This window comes from Gymnoscopelus braueri (genome assembly GCF_963280865.1).
Source record: "Gymnoscopelus braueri genome assembly, chromosome: 7".
Lineage (NCBI taxonomy): Eukaryota > Metazoa > Chordata > Actinopteri > Myctophiformes > Myctophidae > Gymnoscopelus > Gymnoscopelus braueri.
The window spans coordinates 49,969,616-49,989,971 of NC_137608.1; the positions used below are offsets into that span (position 1 = coordinate 49,969,616).

The following is a 20,356-nucleotide window of genomic DNA, read 5'->3' on the forward strand; positions in this document are numbered from 1 at the left end:
ATTATGGTGATGTCATCACTCAGCCATTCCATTGTGTTACTGCTATGCTCAGTGGTGTAAAGTAACTAAGTACATTTACTCAAGTACTGTACTTAAGTACAATTTTTGAGGAATCTTTACTTTACTGTAGTATTTTCCAATTTTCAGTGCTTTTACTTCTACTCCACTACATCTCAGAGGCAATTATTTTACTTTTACTCCACTACAATTATTTGAAAACTTACTTAGTTACTGGTTACTTTGTGGATTTTGATTATTATTACAAAACATACATTAACCACTTCAGCCCTATTTAAACTTTGGCTATTTGAAAAGGCCCGATCTACAAGCTCACAATGTGTTGTGATGCGACGCATTGTGAGCTTGTAGATCTGCTCTTTTCAAAGGATTTTATCCATTTGGAAACTTGCGAAATGGGACATTCTGCATAATGAGTACTTTTACTTTTGGTACTTAAAGTATATTTTGATCAAGGGCCACTTTTGTACTTTTACTCAAGTAAATTTGAAATACCAGACTTTTACTTGTAGCAGAGTATTTCTATATTGTGGTATTGATCATGTGAGTACTTTTTCCATCACTGGTGAGGACCAATTTTGTGAAGATAAAGCTTAGAGAATAGGTGAAGTGCTCCTTTGACTCTCGACAGTCGGCCTGGTTAAAAACTAAGCGTTGTGTCTTGTGTTCTTCCCCACAGCGCTGAGCCTGGCATCGTATGAGAGTGAAGGACCTGAAAACAACATGGAGAAGGACAGGTGGAAGTCTCTGAGGTGTGTAGACCCATTCGTCACCACCGTCTCTTCTTACATAATATATGCCTGCTGACCACACATACACACATAGGCTACTGAAAGTTTTATTTGACTTCTATTAGTTTATGTAAAACTAAAATAATAATAATAATTCTAGAAATGCCTTCTAAGTTCTCACACTTTCAAGATTTTTCAAAAATAGCAGATGAGAGCTTGTTTATCTGCTATTTTTGAATAGCCAACGCTAAAATCTAAAATGACACGGTTTTAATGGGTTAATATCATTTAGCAGAGACGTTTGTTTTCAATGAGTCATACATAACATGGTTAACGTGGGAGATTGAAGTTGAATGGGTTTTTTATAGGATAAATGATTCTAATAAAATGAATGTCAAATATCTAAATATTGAATCAAGCAACTTGAAAACTGTCTGGGGTGCACACAGAAGCCTGAGTAAAATGAACCCAGAAGTGTTTTGTTTTCGCCCTTTAAGTACAAATCAGAGTACTTCTTTCTGTTTCTAATAGCCGCCTCTTCTGTCCACAGGTCCACTCTGCTAAGCAGGGTGTAACGTAGTGACGTGAAGAAAGCACAGTGACGCTGAATCCTCTAGACAAGCAAAGCGCCCAGTGCCCAGTCATTGTTGTCTTTGTCCAAAATGAAGTATCCCCGTTTTGAAAGGGAAGCGACAATCTCCACTCCGGCTGAAGAGGACTGTTTTTTTCTTTTCTGTTTTTTCATTCCTCCGGCGTTAAGATTTCTATAGAGGGGTACTGAGTTTTTACTCAACTCTTTTGTGCTGTATATTTTGGGACAGCTGTTTTTTCATCTCTTTGTATGAATTTGTATTAAGTCTTGAAAACAGTGCTATATGACCATCACCGTAATAGCCAAGGGAGGTATTTTTCATCTCCAAAGCTGTGGGTCTGATTTATATGTCATCTCACATTGGTGTGCAAATGCCGGAAAAAAGCAGACGCGACGCGTTATGAGCTTGTAGATCTGCCGTTTTTGCCGCAGGATACCGTCACATGACGGCATACAAATTAAGCATTACAGTAGACGTTTAGCGTATGGCTGGGGGGTCAGTGGTTCCTCGGCCATCTTCAACATGTATTATCCACTGAAGCTAAAAGTTAGCTGCGGGTCAGCTAACTCATTCCGAACGGGTAGAACAAAAACAAACAAACAAACAAACAAAAAAGATTCTCTTTGTCTCAAAATGCCAGCATTCTCAGAACCGAGAAACTCCTCTCAATGTCAAAACCTTAACCTGCAACACTGTTGTTCCATTATAAAAGCTAGCCTTTTTTGTAGTTTCTCTTATTATGCATTTCTCCTCGTTTATGTATGGCGAAAATGTCTTTGGTCCGTGTGTGGTGGTCAGCCACCCTTTGTATTTCTCTGCAGAAGTTATATTTTGTGCTGTGTAAAATGCACTGGCTGCATTTGAACATGATGTCATGTTTTTTTGGTGTATGTATGTGTAAAGCCTCATCAGGAAACAGACCCCTTGTTCTTTATCAATGGGACTCTTGGCCTTGTGCTTAAAACGGAGGCGTGATGATAGTGTGTTGGTGATAATCAGTGGTGGACAATGGCTAAGTACACGTACTTGATTGAGTACTGTACTTGAGTACATCTTCGTTTTGAGTATTGAGTACTATCTGTACTTCACTACTTAGTTTTTTCCTCCCCACTACATTAGCCTACACTACGACAAATATTGTACTTTTGACTCCACTACATTGCTAGGAAGGGACCCCTGGGACCCAAACTTACAAAAGTACATTATGAATGAACCATTCATGCCCTATTAAAAAAATAGTGAACAGAATTGATCTACAAGCTCACACTGTGTAGTAATGTGGCACTTTGTGAGCATGTAGATCGGCTATTTTCACAATTTTCAGATTTTCTTTCCTTCTAAATTTCAATATAGCAACGCATTGATATTAAAAACAATATGTACTTTGTAATTTTTACTTTTGAATACTTAACTCAAGTAAAAAAAAACTCTAGGAATATTTGACCAGGAGTATCTATACTTTGACTCAAGTACTGCGATTGAGTACTTTGTCCACCACTGTGTGTTAGTGATAATCAGTGTTAAAATAGCTCCATGTCGTGATGGCACAGCGAGAGGTTCAGGCACTCAGGCTTCAGTCATCTGCTGAGGGACTTAACCCACTGGTTCTCAAACCTTTTCATGTCAAGGACCCCCACGTTGATAACGTATTTGGGGGCGGACCCCCATTGGCAAATATTTTGTATAAGAGATGTCAAATTATTCCAATTTTTTTTTTCTGGGGACCCTGTGGAACCCTCTTCAAGGACCCCTGGGGGACCCTGTTCCCCACTTTGAGAACCACTGGTTTAACCATCTCTAGCTGTATCCTATTTTCCTCAATGTCTAGCCTACTCCACTACAGAAACGTACGCTGGCACTGCCACCTTGTGGTCGATATCTAGAAGTGAATGGTGAAGGCTGCAGATGATTCCACACACACACACACACACACACACACACACACACACACACACACACACACACACACACACACACACACACACACACACACACACACACACACACACACACACACACACACACACACACACACACACACACACACACACAAGCCTGTGCCGAACGATGTTCTCTTTATGTTAAGTTTGTTTTGTCATAAATATATAGATTATATAGATGTGTCCCCCTCTATTTGTTTTATTTATAAATCTGTGTTTTGTTGTTTTTTTCCCCCCTTTCTTTTCTCATCATCATGCCAATATTTACTATTTTATTCCTGATATTTAATTTTGTACTATAGGTACAGAACACACTTAGTCATGATATATATCAGCCTGTGTGTTTTTGTATGAGATTGTTAACCACTTGAACCCCATATGGTTGAGCGGAGTCCCTCAGGGCTCTGTACTAGTGTATTTTCCGGTTTTCTGTTACTGTGGGGAAAGCTTTAGCTGAAAAATAGCAGATCGACAAGCTCTGTGAGCTTGTCGATCTGCTATTTTTCAGCGAAAGCTTTTCCCACAATATGGATGCTGGGGTTTAAGTGGTTTGACCCCTTGAACCCCAGCACCCCTATTCTGGTGGGAGGCTGGAAAAGAAGTTCAATTGTAACTAGTTTTTAACTAAGAATAGAGGGTTTAAGTGGTTAATGTTCAGGGTAACAGCATACACTATGAAGTTAAATGGTTTAACTGATGTCCAGCTTGCCCCCCCCCCCCCCACACACACACAGACAGACTGCTGTTCTGGTTCAATGTAAATATGTTTGTTCCTTTGTATTTTCACTTTAATAAGGATTAGATGAAGACTGTTTATAAATGCATTAGTTGTGTTTTGAAAGACAAAAGTTGAATAAAAGAATGCCGATGTTGACGGACTGACTGTTTCTTTGTTTTAGTGAACCATAGTGAAGACAGTTGTCTGTTTTATTTTTATTTTTTCTCCAAAAATGAATGAAAAAAGTAATTGAAAAAACACGGCCCCCTCAGTTATTAGATGGACAATATCAGTCACCAGAACCAATGACATATGTTTTCAATGAGTCTAAATATGGTTAAAATGGAATTTGAAGTTACAAAGGGCTTGTAGCCTATAGGAAGGGGGTGTGTCTGTTAGAATTAATATCAAATATATAAATACTGAATGAAGCAACTTAAAAACTGTCGGGTTGCTCACAAAAGCCTTAGTAGACGATAAAATGACCCCAAACATGTTTGAAAGTGAAATATTCCTGTAAGCAGAAGTAAGCATGCTGGGGGAAAAAAACATACCTGTGTGTGTGTGTGTGTGTGTGTGTGTGTGTGTGTGTGTGTGTGTGTGTGTGTGTGTGTGTGTGTGTGTGTGTGTGTGTGTGTGTGTGTGGTGGGGGGGGGGGACTGTATCAGTGGTGGTAAAGTACTCAATTTGTTTACTTAAGTAATGGAGAAATACTCTTGTACAAGTAAAAGTCCAGTACTTGAGTAAAAGTACAAAAGTATTGGCATGAAAATATACTTAAAGTACCAAAAGTAAAAGTACTCATAATGCAGAATGTCCCATTTCACAAGTTTTCAAATGTATTACATGTTTTAAAAAATCATTTGAAAATAGCACATCAACAAGATCACGATGTGTCGCATCGCAACACATTGTGAGCTTGTAGATCTGCTATTTTCAAATGACCTAAATGTATATAGGGCTGAAGTGGGTAATGTATGTTTTGGAATAATAATCCAAATCTACAAAGTAACTAGTAACTAAAGTTTTCAAATAATTGCAGTGGAGTAAAAGTATAATATTTGCCTTCTGAGGTGTTAGGCCTAGTGGAGTAGAAGTAAAAGTGCAGAAATTGGAAATACTCCAGTAAAGTAAAAAATACCTCAAAATTGTATCAGGATGTTATCACAGATTTGTTAAGCAATGCTTAAAATGAAGTGGTGCAACACAACTCTAATTACAATAAATCCTAGATCAACAAGTCCTTGATTAGTCCTAAACTAAGCTTTATTTAACCCTTGTTGGTGTTCATTTCACTGTGAAATGGAATAGATTAGATTCAAAGTGTCCTCATTGTCATGATATGTTTACATTGTCAAAGCGAGTCAAATAAAACAATAAATAAATAAATGTACAGTCAGTCTGTCAGGTTGTTCACGTCAACATGTCTCTCTCTAGTAACTGCTGATGTTTAATAAAATAATAATCCTGATTGGCTGTTGAGTGAATCAGGAAGTGAAATACAAGTTTGGGGAGTTTCCAGTGAGAAGCTTCAAACAATAACCCCCCCCCCCCCCCCCAGACACACACACACACACACACACACACACACACACACACACACACACACACACACACACACACACACACACACACACACACACACACACAATTTTAGCCTCTGTCAGTGGGGGGGGGGGGGGGTAGAGACAAAATAAGCTATGGAACTCTGAATGGTATTATTTTTGGAATTGGAATTAGGAAATTGGAATATAGAATTATTAGAATGGAAATAATCTATTATTATCTATTATGGAAATAATAGAACATATTCACATGGTGGCTATTTACGGTGTGAACATGGTCCACCACACCCCCTTGTCACCCTGCATAATAATACATATGTACAGAGTAGACCAGTGGAGTGCTCCAGCATTTTATTTGGTTATTCTCTTCTGAAGTGACCAGATATTTTTATTTCTGATTCAAGTCGTCCCCCTTTCTTTCTTTCTTTCTTTCTTTCTTTCTTTCTTTCTTTCTTTCTTTCTTTCTTTCTTTCTTCCTTTCTTTCTTGTGTTTCTCTTCAACAGAATCAGAATCATCTTTATTGTCAGATGTCACAGGTTAAAGGTGTAAAGGAGAGAATAAAAGATGAATTAAACAAAGATATGTGATGTTATGTAATTGTATTTCACCGTTTGTCTGTTTTCTGATGTTATTGTGTTTCTGATTTTATGTTTTGGGTGAGGACTGCGGATGAAAATTAGCATCTTTGCACACACACACACACACACACACACACACACACACACACACACACACACACACACACACACACACACACACACACACACACACACACACACACACACACACACACACACACACACACACACACACTCACACTTTGATCACATGACCAGTGTGTTTTGAAAGACATGTGATGGTTTCAGCAGTGAGATGTAATGAGGCTTGGATTGATGCTTATTGAACATGATCAGCATTTTACCAGTGACGCTGAACACACACACACACACACACACACACACACACACACACACACACACACACACACACACACACACACACACACACACACACACACACACACACACACACATATACGCACGCACGCTCACTCACGCGCGCACGCACGCAGGCACACACACACACACACACACACACACACACACACACACACACACACACACACACACATACACACACACAAACACAGACAAGCGATTTTAGCCTCTGTCAGGGGGGGCAAGATTTTGTCGGAGGAGGGGGGAGACAAAAGCTATGGAACTCTGACTCGTATTATGTTACACTATGGAATTAGAAATAATAGAACATATTCACATGGTGGCCATTTTTGCATTTTGCATTGAAGAAACGGGGTGGCATTTCATTAACTTAATAGCAAAATGGCCGCTGTTTGAATATGGTCTTCAGATACCACACCCCCTTGTCACCCTGCATAATAATACATATGTGCAGAGTAGACCAGTGGAGTGCTCCAGCATTTTATTTGGGTTTTCTCTTCTGAAGTGACCAGATATTTTACTTTCTGATTCAAGTTGTCCCCCTTTCTTTCTTTCTTTCTTTCTTTCTTTCTTTCTTTCTTTCTTTCTTTCTTGTGTTTCTCTTCAACAGAATCAGAATCATCTTTATTGTCACATCACATGTTAGGTTAAAGGTTAAAGGTGTAAAGAAGTGGGTGAAATTATTTTTAGTGCAGCTCCATTGTTTTAGTTATTTTCAGAAAGAGAAAGAAAAGAAGACGGGGGAGGGGCAAGGAGAGAATAAAAGATGAATTAAACAAAGATATTTACATACAGTATGTACATGAGGTTAGACATAAGGTGCATAAGGTACAGTATATACACAAGGAGACATTAAGTGTATCAGCAGCAGCTATACTGTTCATGATATGTGCAATAATCCAGACTGTCCTCTTTCCAGAAACAGATGATGAAACATCATATCTTTAATCTGATTGGCTGATTCTTCTGAACTAAAGAACGAGTCCTCCTTCATTCTCTTTCAGACTCCAGAACTTCTCTTTCAGTAAACATCTGTTTATTCTGATCTGTTTATTCTGATCTGTTTTTTCTCATCTGTTTATTCCCATCTATTAAATTCAGTTCAGTTTTGATCAGTGATGATAAAGATTACAGCCACCCTCCTCATCCTCTACTCTGTACTTGTCAAAGCATCCCAGGAAGTAAGTACATTATATTTATGTTATTATATAATATATACATGTATATCTACTGTTATTTTTTAAAACCAAATATGAACGATGCGCAATACAAACAAAAATGACACACACACACACACACACACACACACACACACACACACACACACACACACACACACACACACACACACACACACACACACACACACACACACACACACACTCACACACACAGGATTTTAGCCCCTGTCAGTAGGGGGGGGGGGCAGGGGGGGGACAAAAGCTATGGAACTCTGACTGGTATTATTTTACACTGGAGATAACAGACCATATTCACATGGTGGCCATTTTTGCATTTTGCATTGAAGAAACAGGTTGGCATTTCATTAACATTTCATTTGGGTTTTCTCTTCTGAAGTGACCAGATATTTTACTTTCTGTTTCAAGTTTTCCCCGTTTCTTTCTTTCTTTCTTTCTTTCTTTCTTTCTTTCTTTCTTTCTTTCTTGTGTTTCTCTTCAACAGAATCAGAATCATCTTTATTGTCACATCACAGGTTAAAGGTGTAAAGAAGTGGGTGAAATTATTTTGAGTGCAGCTTAATTGTTTTAGTTATTTTCAGAAAGAGAAAAAAAAGAAGACGGGGGGAGGGGCAAGGAAAGAATAAAAGATGAATTAAACGAAGATATTTACATAAAGTATATACATGAGGAGACATAAGGTGCATAAGGTAGAGTATATACATGAGGTTAGACATAAGGTGCATAAGGTACAGTGTGTACATGAGGAGACATTAGGTGCATAAGGTACAGTATATACATGAGGTTAGACATAAGGTGCATAAGGTACAGTGTGTACATGAGGAGACATAAGGTGCATAAGGTACAGTATGTACATGAGGTTAGACATGAGGTGCATAAGGTTTATATTATTTAGGCCTACAGTACATGAGGAGACATAAGGTGCATAAGGTAGATTATATACATGAGGAGACATAAGGTGCATAAGCAGCAGCTATATACTGTTCATGATTATGTGCAATAATCCAGACTGTCGTCTTCTTGGAAACAGATGATGTAACATCATATCTTTAATCTGATTGGCTGATTCTTCTGAGCTAGAGAACGAGTCCTCCTTCATTCTCTTTCAGACTCCAGAACTTCTCTTTCAGTAAACATCTGTTTATTCTGATCTTTGTATTCTGATCTGTTTATTCTCATCTGTTTATTCTCATCTATTAAATTCAGTTCAGTTTTGATCAGTGATGATGAAGATTACAACCACCCTCCTCATCCTCTCCTCTGTACTTCATGTCAAAGCGATCCCAGGAAGTAAGTACATTATATTTGTTATTATATAATATACACATTTATATCTACTGTTATTATATAAAAACAAATATGAACAATGCAATATAAACAAATGACAAACACACACAAATAAACTGGATATGAAGCCTCCTCCCCACTTCCGTTTCGTCTCTACAGTCGCGCAAATTTATCTTAAAGGTTCTATGACATTCATTTTCACTTTTTTTATTTTTTATGTTTTTTGGGGGGTTATATGACCTCAATTACACCCAAAAATCTGAACTTTGAACATTCAGTGGATTTTCTGTGGTCTGGGGTTTTCTGAATAATTAGGCTGAAAAGTAATCCGAGCTTGGCCCTTTGGCAGTGAAGTCACAGCCGATTAATCCCGCCCACTCTCCTCCTCGCCCCTCCCCTCCCCTATCCTTTCCTTTGGGGGGGGGCGGAGCAGAGGCGATGATTGACAGGCAAAATCCCTCACCAGCGACACCCACAGGCAAAGATTTCTTTTTTCATTGCAGTTGAAAAGGCTTTAGAAATGTGAGAGAAAAACACCTGCCATGGATCAATGGAGTGGATTTTTTTGTTAAAACTTTCTATACACGTTTGAAGGACCATGACAAAGACTTTTAATGTGTGGTAAAACTGAACGTCATGAAACCTTTAATATAAATACAAATCATCTAAGTATATTTAACTTGCTGCTTAGCAGAAATGGGAATAAAATAATAAAATGTAAAGATATTTTAAAATATATTTTCGTAAACGGAAGTGCCAGCTTCCTCTCTCGGATTTTGGGAGTTGTATTTCCAGACTCTATATAGCATTCAGAGATTGTGGAATAGTTGTCTGGCTACGCGAGACTAGTAAACAAGTAACTAATTACATTTACTCAAGTACAATTTTGAGGTAGTTATGCTTATCTTTACTGGAGTATTTCCAATGTCCAGTACTTTTACTTCTACTCCACTACATCTCACAGGCAAATATTGTACTTTTACTCCACTACAATTATTTGAAATATTTAGTTACTAGTTACTTTGCAGATATACATTTTAACATTATAAAAAATACATTAACAACTTTAGCCCTATTCTATACCCTAGGCTATTTGAAAATAGCAGATCTACAAGCTCACAACGCGTTGCATCGCGGCGTGTTGTGAGCTTGTAGATCTGCTATTTCAAACATTTTAGTACTTTTACTTTTGGTACTTTAAATACATTTTTATAGCAATACTTTTGTACTTTTAAGCAAGTAATGTTTGAATTCCGGACTTTTACTTGTAACAGTATTTATATTTTTACTTAAGTAAAATATTTGAGAACTTTTTCCACCACTGCAAAAATGATTGTTTAACATGATGATTATGTGTTATTGTCACTGTGAAGAAGGTTGTTGAATTACATTTTATATATATATATTGTTTCCAGTGTTCCATGAGAGCATTCAACTCTTTGGCTGTTCAGACACAGTTAAAGACTCATATAAAGAGTGGATGGTGGGGCTGGATGGTGAAGTGTTGTTCTACGCAGACTTCAACAAACGGAAGGCGGTGGAGCCTCAGCCTCCGTTTGTAGATCATATGACCTACCCTGGAGCTTATGATTATGCTTTGGGTGATCAGGCGCTCTGCAAAGCCAACCTGGACACCATTCTCACCGCCTTGAAGAAACCACCAGTGAAAGGTACATGAATACGATGAACACAATAGTTATTAACTTAACCGGTTGAATATTTTTTACATTAATGAAAATGTTTAAACATGTATATAAAGCATTTATGGTGAAATATTTTCTAAATAATATGTATTTCTAGTAAACATGAATATGTGCTCAAAGTGCTTTATTTTTATTTGTTTACAAATATATGCATTAGTATCTGCTCTGTACAGCCTGAGCTGTAGGTGAGGTGTAGATGGTACAACTATGTAGACAGTGGTGTGTTCTACCGTGTTACACTATATACATAGTATACAGTGCAGATTTTCTTTTTTTAAAGCGTATACCATCCAAAAACCTTCTGAGGAAGCGTATCCAGTGTTGATTTGGTGAATCTATCTCTGGTGGGACACTATTTTAAAGACGTCACGCGCACGTGACTTAACACCTACACTACAGGTCACACAATGGACAATTGATATGCATCTAGGCTCATTCCTATGTTAATTCACCTGGTGTGACACCCGGCAGTCGGCAGCCTTTGTTGAGGTGTGAACTTAAGGGTTGTTTTAAAGGATGCATGTGCGTGTGCGTGCTCCTGCTCAAAGGACTGGTGGGACGGCGTGTTACCGCGGCCCATGACCAATGACCACTGAGAGTATCTGATACACTTTACTTTATTTATTTGGATTTTCAATTAAAAGACATATGAATCATGTCAAAATCCAAGATAATACGATTATACAACAGTTACCATCAAAATAAAACATATCAAAATGTATTCATATTGTGGGGCATTTCACTCTTGTCCTTGTTTACTCAACTGCACACATAGAGAAACAATGCCTGAATCTATTGTAGACTTTATGTAGTGACATATTTGGCCGATAGGGGGCAGTTAGCCTAGTGTTGATATTATACAGATGATAATAAAACTGAACATTAATGACATTTGTAATTGTGTATTTCCAGATGGATATGTGTTCTATCAGGCTGACCGCTGTGTGTATAACTCCAGTGAGCTGAAGGACATACAGTACATACTGTCATATAATTTCGATGGTGATGAGATCAACAGGTGGGACAGTAGAGTAGATCAGTGGGTTGGATACACTGAGTTTGGTGTGAAGCAGGCAGAGCTCCTCAATAAAGATCCTACAGAACTGGCTTATAGGAGAGCAGCACGAGAGGCACACTGCAAAACCAACATTGAGGTCGACTACTCTTCTGTTCTGAACAAGAGAGGTGAGCTGATCTCAGAGCAGCACTCAACACTCATCACCTCATAAACTTTAACATGAAATCACATGATTCTATTCAGAGATGATTAATGGTGTTAATATTGATCTGATAATGATTATAAAACATTACCTAATCAGCTGACAAACATTTCAGATCCTCCTAAACACTTAAAGGAGTAGTTCAAACCAAAAATGACTTATTTTCTACATCAATTACACCCTGTGAAGGTTGAATTCATGGAGATGGTTTAGTTTTTGTCGCATTCTTAAGCCAATAATTTGATTACCGGTGGAAAGATGCTAATGTATCCGGTAGGGGACTACTCGGTAGGTGAACTACTCCTTTAAGCCTGCATACTCTATCCTAACACGCTGCCACGCAGTGGAAATAGCAGATCTACAAGCTCACAACATGTGGTGTCACCATCGTACACCGAGCATAAATGAAACATATAGATCTATTTCTGAGTGTTTTCTCACACCTGCCTAAAACAGAGACACCAGGATTAATGTTTTAAATGAACTTTAAAAAGAACCATGCAGGCTAAAACACACCTCTATACACTTCATTTCACCACCTGATTTTATATTTTAATTATTGTCTTTTGTATGTTTTTAATCACTTTAGTAATATTCTACAGGATTATGTGTATTGTTTTGTTTGTTTCTACTCTAGTTCATTCAAACTATTTTCATTTAATTATATTTAATGGTTTATTTTTGTTTATGTAAAGCACTGTGTAACTGTGAATTATTTAAAATGTTTAAATTATATAATATAAATGCATTCTATTTGTAGAAAACTGTAGAATATTGTAGAATCTATAGTATTCTATGAAACGTTGTTCTCTGGTGCCATCTGGTGGCCAAACACTGACACTTACAATTCACAATGTAATATTGTACATCTGGTATGTAATAAGGGTAATAATAATAATCATAATCATAATCATAAGGGTAATAATAATAATAATAATAATAATAATAATAATAATGTTATTTATCCAGTGGAGCCCAAAGTGAGACTGAAGTCAGAGACTCCCCCTCGTCGTGGTGAACACACTCACATGCTGAGGTGCAGCAGCTACGACTTCTATCCTAAAGTGATCCTGGTGACCTGGTGGAGAGGTCAAGAACCTTTGACCTCTGGTCTCTCCTCTACTGATGAGCTGTCTGATGGAGACTGGTACTACCAGTACCACTCCTACCTGGAGTACACACCCAGGTACACACCCAACAGACACCTAAATACACAACTAATAGACAACTCTACTGGTACTACCAGTGTGTGTGTGTGTGTGTGTGTGTGTGTGTGTGTGTGTGTGTGTGTGTGTGTGTGTGTGTGTGTGTGTGTGTGTGTGTGTGTGTGTGTGTGTGTGTGTGTGTGTGTGTGTGTGTGTGTGTGTGTGTGTGTGTGTTACAGATCAGGAGAGAAGATCACATGCATGGTGGAACATCCCAGCCTGACCACGCCTATCAAGATGGACTGGGGTCAGTTACTGTAATCTAGTGTAATCTACTGTCAAAATAGCAGATATAAAGAGCTTGTAGATCTGCTATTTTTGAAAAATCTAGAACATTTGTGCAAATCTTTGAATATATGTATTTTTAAAGCAAACATTTGTAACTGTCAAATGTCTCTCAACATATGTCTACATTTATCTGAAAAAATATATCAGTGGTGCTCAAACTTTTTCTTGTCAAGGACCCCCAAATTGATATGTTTTTGGCCACTGATCCCCATCAAAATATGTTGTTCCAGAAGAAAATGTTTGAGTTAAAAATGTTTAAAAAATAAAATATATAAATTGTATTCAAACATTTGCACAAATGTTCAAGATTTTTCAAAAATAGCAGATCTACAAGCTCATAGCGCGGCACTCGGTGTCGCGCTATGAGCTTATTGATTTGATAAAAGCATACTAAAGACCAGATTGATTTGATAAAAGCTGATAAAAGACCAGATTGATTCGCTAAAAACAGATCAAAGACCAGATTGATTTGATAAAAGCAGATCAAAGAGTCATCATGGTTTCATCAATGTGAAAACAAGACAGTTTTCTAAGACAGAACAAGCACTGATGTTCTTTTTTTTACAAACTGCCTCACAGTTCTGAGTCTATGACTCTGTCCCAAGATACTTTCTGCACATTCCACAGCCTGGTTTATAATCATCATAGTAAAAGGTTAATTAATGTCTTCTAAAATCTATCATCATATCCTTTGTTTTGGATGTATTTAGCTCTAAGAAGGACATGTCACATCAGGTGACAAACTCCTCATAGACTGGACCAATAGGGTTGGACTCATTATTACTTAACAGACTCACAATGACTGTGTCGTCTGTTTATTGTTTATTGTGTTTGGTTGTTGTAGCTTATTGTCAGATGACTCCATGTCAGAGTCTGTGAAGAACAAGATGTTTTAATCTACTGATATGATATAATATGATGTTTGTATTGTCAGATGACTCCATGCCAGAGTCAGTGAAGAACAAGGTGGCCATGGGAGCATCAGGTCTGGTTCTGGGTCTGGTCTTGTTCCTGTCTGGATTCATCTACTTCCAGTGGAAGAAACAAGGTGATTAGCATGTTTAATTAACATGTTTAATTAACATGTTTAATTAATTAATATACTACCAGTGGAAGAAATTAGGTCAGATCAACAGAGGATAACATGACATGTGGAACCCTCACATAAATGCAAACAAACAAACAAACAAACAAACAAACAAACATGTAAAGCCACAACCTAAACTGGTTTATATTGGTTTAGAACCTTAATCGGTTTAGACCAGTTTAGACGACCTAGTTAGAGGTCAAAGTGTGTTCTATGTTGTCACATTTAGCTTTAATACATCAGTGTTACATGTAGTCCTAAATATAAGAGTCAAATGTTCACATTAGTTCTGATGACTGAACCCTAATGTTGGTGTGTTATTGTGTTATTGTGTTGTGTGTACATTTATGCATTTTATGGAGAAATACACACAATACAGTAAATATGATTTATCTGTTTGTGTGTATTAACTGTCTCTCTTCTTCTTCTATCAGGTCGTATTCTGGTGCCGACAACCAATGACAATCTTTAGACTCCTCCCACACACCCAGGTTCACTTCCTCTTTCTTTTTACTGAACGTTTTTCTTATTGTTTATGTATAAAAACTAGAAAGCATACACAAAACAACATGCTTGTGTAAGAAGTGAAACAACTAGCATGGTAAACCATCCCGGTCGTGTGAATTCACATTATCATGTGTCTTCTGCTTCATTTCTTATAATAATGAATCTAATAATCAAATGTAATAATCAAATGATTGGTTGTATCAGACACCACTGATGACAATGTGGTCAGATGGGGGGGGGGGGCTTGTGTGTGTTTTCATCAGTTTGATGAACCGCCCACACTAATTGGGACTCCCTCTTCCTTTGGTGTGTCGCCCAGATGGCGCCTAAACCCTGACCTTTAACCTCACAGAAACTATGTCTATAAACCTAGCCTTAACCCTAAACCCTGACCTTTAACCTCACATGAACTATGTCTATGAACTTAACCTTCACCCTAACCTTACTAATAAATTGTTCATGATCTATTAACCATTTATATCATTGTTTTAAATCATTAAATCATTAACCATTAACACACATTTAACAAGTTATGAATAACACATTAACTAATACTTTGGGAATGATTAATTTACTATTATAAGGGAAGGTTATTCTAAAGTGTTAACATGTTCACACAGTTAATACATTCTGATTCTTATTGTTTTTTTGTCTTTTCACAGAACACCTGGGTGTGTTTTCAGAGAAGCAGAGAGTCATCGCTGCCCCCTGGTGGAGAGAGGAGGAAATACATGTGTGTCCATTCAGCTTTTAAATACTCATAACAGCAGCTTTTTCACTAATGTGTCCTTTAAACAATTAAAATGCTAATTGTCTAGCTAAGGCTAACGATAATTACTGTCTTTTCCCGGTGTTTTGCCCAGGTCGACGTGGTTTTGAGGTGAGGTTAAGGTTAGTGTTAAAGTTAGGTTTATAGACATAGTTTATGTGAGGTTAAAGGTCAGGGTTTAGGCGCCACCTGTGCGACACACCAAAGGAAGAGGGAGTCCCAATTAGTGTGGGCGGTTCATCAAACTACTTTGTATAGTTTGTGTCGTCAGAAAACACAAACATAATATTTCAGTTCTACACTATATTGAAACATTAAATAAATGATCACACACACAATCAGAGTTCTTCATAACATTAATATTAATATCCATCTGAATAGAAGTCAGTCAACCATTTTTTGTGAAAAAGGTTTTATTATTAAAAAATTGACCATAAGTCATTTATTATGTAATCATTTGTATTGTGTGCTAATGAATGTGTTAAGATCATTATGCCATCACTGTTTCCTTGTGATGGGTGGACCTGGTCCTCTAGGGTGGTCTGAGGTGATGGGTGGACCTGGTCCTCTAGGGTGGTCTGAGGTGATTATTTATCTTTCCGTTTTTCAGCTCCACTGTTGTGTTTCTATCCGTTCCTTCCCCCCTGGGATCTGGGCCCCTGATCATGAATGGTTTAAAGTTCAGATGTTAGATTTTGGCTTTAATTTGCTTGGTTTGAATGGAATGTCACAATATCAATAAAGGAATGAGAAAATATAATTGTGCCTCATGTTCTCTTACATTTCACTTTAGGTGGGTTGCCAATTTCAGCCAATCAAGAGAGAGTGCCCATTCACAATATAGAGCTATTTAACACTGTTACTGAACAAACACTCTATAGTAATGATTACTATCCCAATATAGAGCTATTTAACACTGTTACTGAACAAACACTCTATAGTAATGATTACTATCACAATATAGAGCTATTTAACACTGTTACTGAATAAATACTCTATAACAATGATTACTATCACAATATAGAGCTATTTAACACTGTTACTGAACATACACTCTATAGTAATTATTACTATCCCAATATAGAGCTATTTAACACTGTTACTGAACAAACACTCTATAGTAATGATTACTATCACAATATAGAGCTATTTAACACTGTTACTGAATAAATACTCTATAACAATGATTACTATCACAATATAGAGATATAACGTTCTGAATAGGCACCAAGTTGAAAACAGCTACAGTATGACTTTGGAAAATCCAGAAAGTTCTTCTTCACCCACTGATGACTTCCTCAAACATTGCTTTATCTATTGATGGTTTGACCTCCTCACCCTCCATCACACAACCACATGCACTAACACACACACACACACACACACACACACACACACACACACACACACACACACACACACACACACACACACACACACACACACACACACACACACACACACACACACACACACACACACACACACACACACACACACACACACACACACACACACACACACACACACACACACACACACACACAGGCTGGTCCTTTGCTTCAGAACATCAAAGGAAGAGTTTGAGGTTCATTTCTCTTTGAAGCAGAAGCTCCATAGTGTCCATAGGTAAATGTTTAAAGTGAAGAGCTGTTGACCTCTGGAGCACAAAGAACTTCAACTGATATAAAGTGTATAAAAAGAGTTTGAAATGACCGTGAATGATCTAACACACACTGGTTTCCAATTGTTTTAGCTCAAGTTTGCCCGGGACCCAAACTAATGAAAATAGCAGATCTACAAGCTCACCAACGCGACACGAAAGTTTTTTTATGGAAAGTATTATATTTTTTTATTTCAGTTATGAAATACTTTTGAAAAATGTTGGAATTGTTTTTAATTGATGACAAGTTGTGACGTTTAAGTTTTTTTTGTTATATTTTGAAATAATAATCTTTTTTTCTGTAGGAAATGGAAAAAAGGGGGATAATTACTTGCAACCCATAAAAATTGGTCCGTGACACACACATGGGTCCCGACCCACTGTTTGGGAACCAGTGATCTCTAACACTGGTGGGCTGTGAGGAGATTACAAGTGGGCCCCCAAATAACAGAACACTTAAGATACAGTAACAGATGGGAGGCCTGTGAACGCTTTCCATACGTTCAGGTGCATTTATATAACGCTTTTATCCAAAGCGCTTTACATTAGGCATTACATTCACCCATTCAAACACACATTCATACACCGATGGAGGAGGAAACCATGCAAGGCACCAACCGGCTCATCGGGAGCAATTAGGGGTTCAGTGTCTTGCTCAAGGACACTTTGACACCAACTCTGGAGGAGCCCGGGACCGAACTCGGAACCTTGAGGTTCCCATCCGGCCGCTCTAGAGGCCACTCTACCCCCTGAGCCACTGCCACCGCTAGGTCCTGGACCCTGATCCAGAAAACATGGGGAACCACTGATCCAACACAGACTGAGACTGGAGTGAAAACCCCCAACAAGGAGCTCTTTGGTACAAATGGGTGACAACATTGTGGACAAATTAAAAAGCCTTTAATAGTGTAGTGGCAAGCAGGCACGTGCACACATAGACATCAAAGGGGGCTTGAGCCCCTGCCCTTTTACCCGTCTGCAAAAAACTGCTCTCATTCAGAATTGCGGTTTTCTGAACTCTCCTGAACTTCAACGCATAATTTTACGTTGAAAGAATGTGTCCTCTGTGTAGAAATCCATGTCATATAGGCCGCATCTCCAGTAGCTACAGTAAATAGTGCAGGGTTGCACACTGAAAATAGCTGATCTACATGCTCTCAAGCTTTTTTTCGCAATTTTTGGCCAAAAGTGCCCTTTTAGGAAATGTCAGCCCCTGCCTCTCTAACATTATCTGCACGTCCCAGGAAGCAAGAATAAAAGATACACTGACGAGTTGCGACATCACAGGCTCATTAACATACAGAATGGGTGACTAGTAGGCAGGCAAAAAAAAACACACACACAAGACAAAATGTATAGCCTTACAAAACCCACCATGAAAACCTAACAAAAAATTATAAACTAAACAAAACTGACAGACACTCTCAATAACATGAAGTGGAAAAAACAAAGAACTTCAACCACTTGAACCTCAGCATGCCTGTTCTGGGACGAACATTCAGCAAAACATAGCAGATCTACAAGCTCACAAAGCGTCATATTGCAATTTCTTTTTTGCAAAGAGAGTTGGTGTCGACGGAAAGAAGCAGAGTTGTAACTCAAGTCCGTTTTACTAATAATAGAGGGTTTAAGATGGTGAACCTCTTTCAACCTGGAATCCCTATTTTGGGCATTGTCACCTTCCTAAATTAATGGCCTAGGTCATTTTTGCCTGAATCATCTGTTCATGACACTGGCCACCTTTGATATTCAGTTTACAGTTCTGGCATTTAGCAGACGCTCTTAATCCAGAGCGATTTACAGTAAGCAAGGACACAAGATAATACATCATAATACATCAAATGCATAGAAATAGTATGGTAATAGTAAACCAATAATCTAATAATAACTAATACATAGATAAACCAAGGCATCTGTCTACATAACATGCTATATAATACATATATATACATTTTAGCCTTTGCATAATCCTGTGAGGTCATCAAGGCTAGGACAAGTGCTACGGGCTGAGATGGAGTCTGAAGAGGAGAGTCTTCAGATTAGGGCAGAAGATTGGGAGTGAGTCTGCAGTTCTAACTGCTATGGGGAGTTCATTCCATAGTTTGGGAGCCAGAAGGGAGAAGAGTCTGGGACGTGTGGAGCGTTGCCCCGGATGTTTTAGCGAAGGTTCTGACAGTTCACTGATCTGAGAGAGCGGGAGGAGGGGTTGTAGGGTTGGATCAGGCTTTGAAGATACGGGGGTGTCATACCTTTGGTTGCTTTGTATAGGCCAACGTCAGTGTTTTGTACTCTGTGAGGGCAGCAACTGGGAGCCAATGGAGGGAGAGGAGAAGGGGGGAGACATGTGAACATTTTGACTGGTTGAAGACCAGTCGTGCTGCTGCATTCTGGATCGTTTGGAGGGGCTTAACCCTTTAAGACCGGGAACGCATCTGTGTCATTTTAAGATTTATTTGGCTATATAAAAATAGCAGATCTACAAGCTCATAGCGCGGCACCGAGTGCCGCACTATGAGCTTGTAGATCTGCTATTTGTTTTGAAAAATCGTGAAAATGTGTGCAAATCTCTAGTTTAAATATATATATACTTTTTTAAAGCGAAAGTCTGTAACTCAAATCTTTGCTTCTGGGGATTTTACAAATGTCTCCTAAATCCTAAAGTTATTTTTTCCTAAGGTTTTAAATGTATTTATTGTTTTACTTATGTTGAAATATTATCAATGGTTTTCAAACTTTTTTCATGTCAAGGACCCCCAAAATAATATGTATTTGTCCGCGGACCCCCTCCCATCTAAAAATACTTTGTTCCAGGGACCCCCAGAAGCAAAGATTTGAGTTAAAATGTATATAAAAGATTTGCACAAAATTTCAGGATTTTTCTAAAAATAACAGATCTACAAGCT

At 38.1% G+C, this 20,356-nt stretch overlaps 3 protein-coding genes across 4 annotated transcripts in view; all 3 read left to right on the plus strand.

The window, feature by feature from the left end:
* The window catches only part of LOC308089216 (ras-GEF domain-containing family member 1B-A-like), a 42,617-nt gene extending 38,601 nt beyond the window's left edge, over positions 1 to 4,016 (plus strand). Inside the window, exons 13-15 of the mRNA XM_080433795.1 lie at positions 698 to 770; positions 1,300 to 3,706; positions 3,797 to 4,016. Of these exons, the coding sequence (XP_080289921.1) occupies positions 698 to 770; positions 1,300 to 1,324 (98 nt within the window). The 3' untranslated portion in view covers positions 1,325 to 3,706; positions 3,797 to 4,016. The remainder of the gene's footprint in view (positions 1 to 697; positions 771 to 1,299; positions 3,707 to 3,796) is intronic.
* The window catches only part of LOC308089223 (H-2 class II histocompatibility antigen, E-S beta chain-like), a 219,489-nt gene that overhangs the window by 154,081 nt on the left and 45,052 nt on the right, over positions 1 to 20,356 (plus strand). The gene's annotated exons all lie outside the window — the stretch shown is intronic.
* LOC308089228 (H-2 class II histocompatibility antigen, E-S beta chain-like) overlaps positions 7,547 to 20,356 on the plus strand; it is a 57,862-nt gene continuing 45,052 nt past the window's right edge. Inside the window, exons 1-5 of one of the 2 annotated variants that reach the window (XM_080433831.1) lie at positions 7,547 to 7,706; positions 8,931 to 9,014; positions 10,427 to 10,681; positions 11,627 to 11,899; positions 12,904 to 13,120. In XM_080433831.1, the coding sequence (XP_080289957.1) occupies positions 8,948 to 9,014; positions 10,427 to 10,681; positions 11,627 to 11,899; positions 12,904 to 13,120 (812 nt within the window). In that variant the 5' untranslated portion in view covers positions 7,547 to 7,706; positions 8,931 to 8,947. Of the gene's footprint in view, positions 7,707 to 8,208; positions 8,257 to 8,930; positions 9,015 to 10,426; positions 10,682 to 11,626; positions 11,900 to 12,903; positions 13,121 to 20,356 lie in introns of those variants that run through there. The other variant, XM_080433832.1, reaches the window with a different exon arrangement.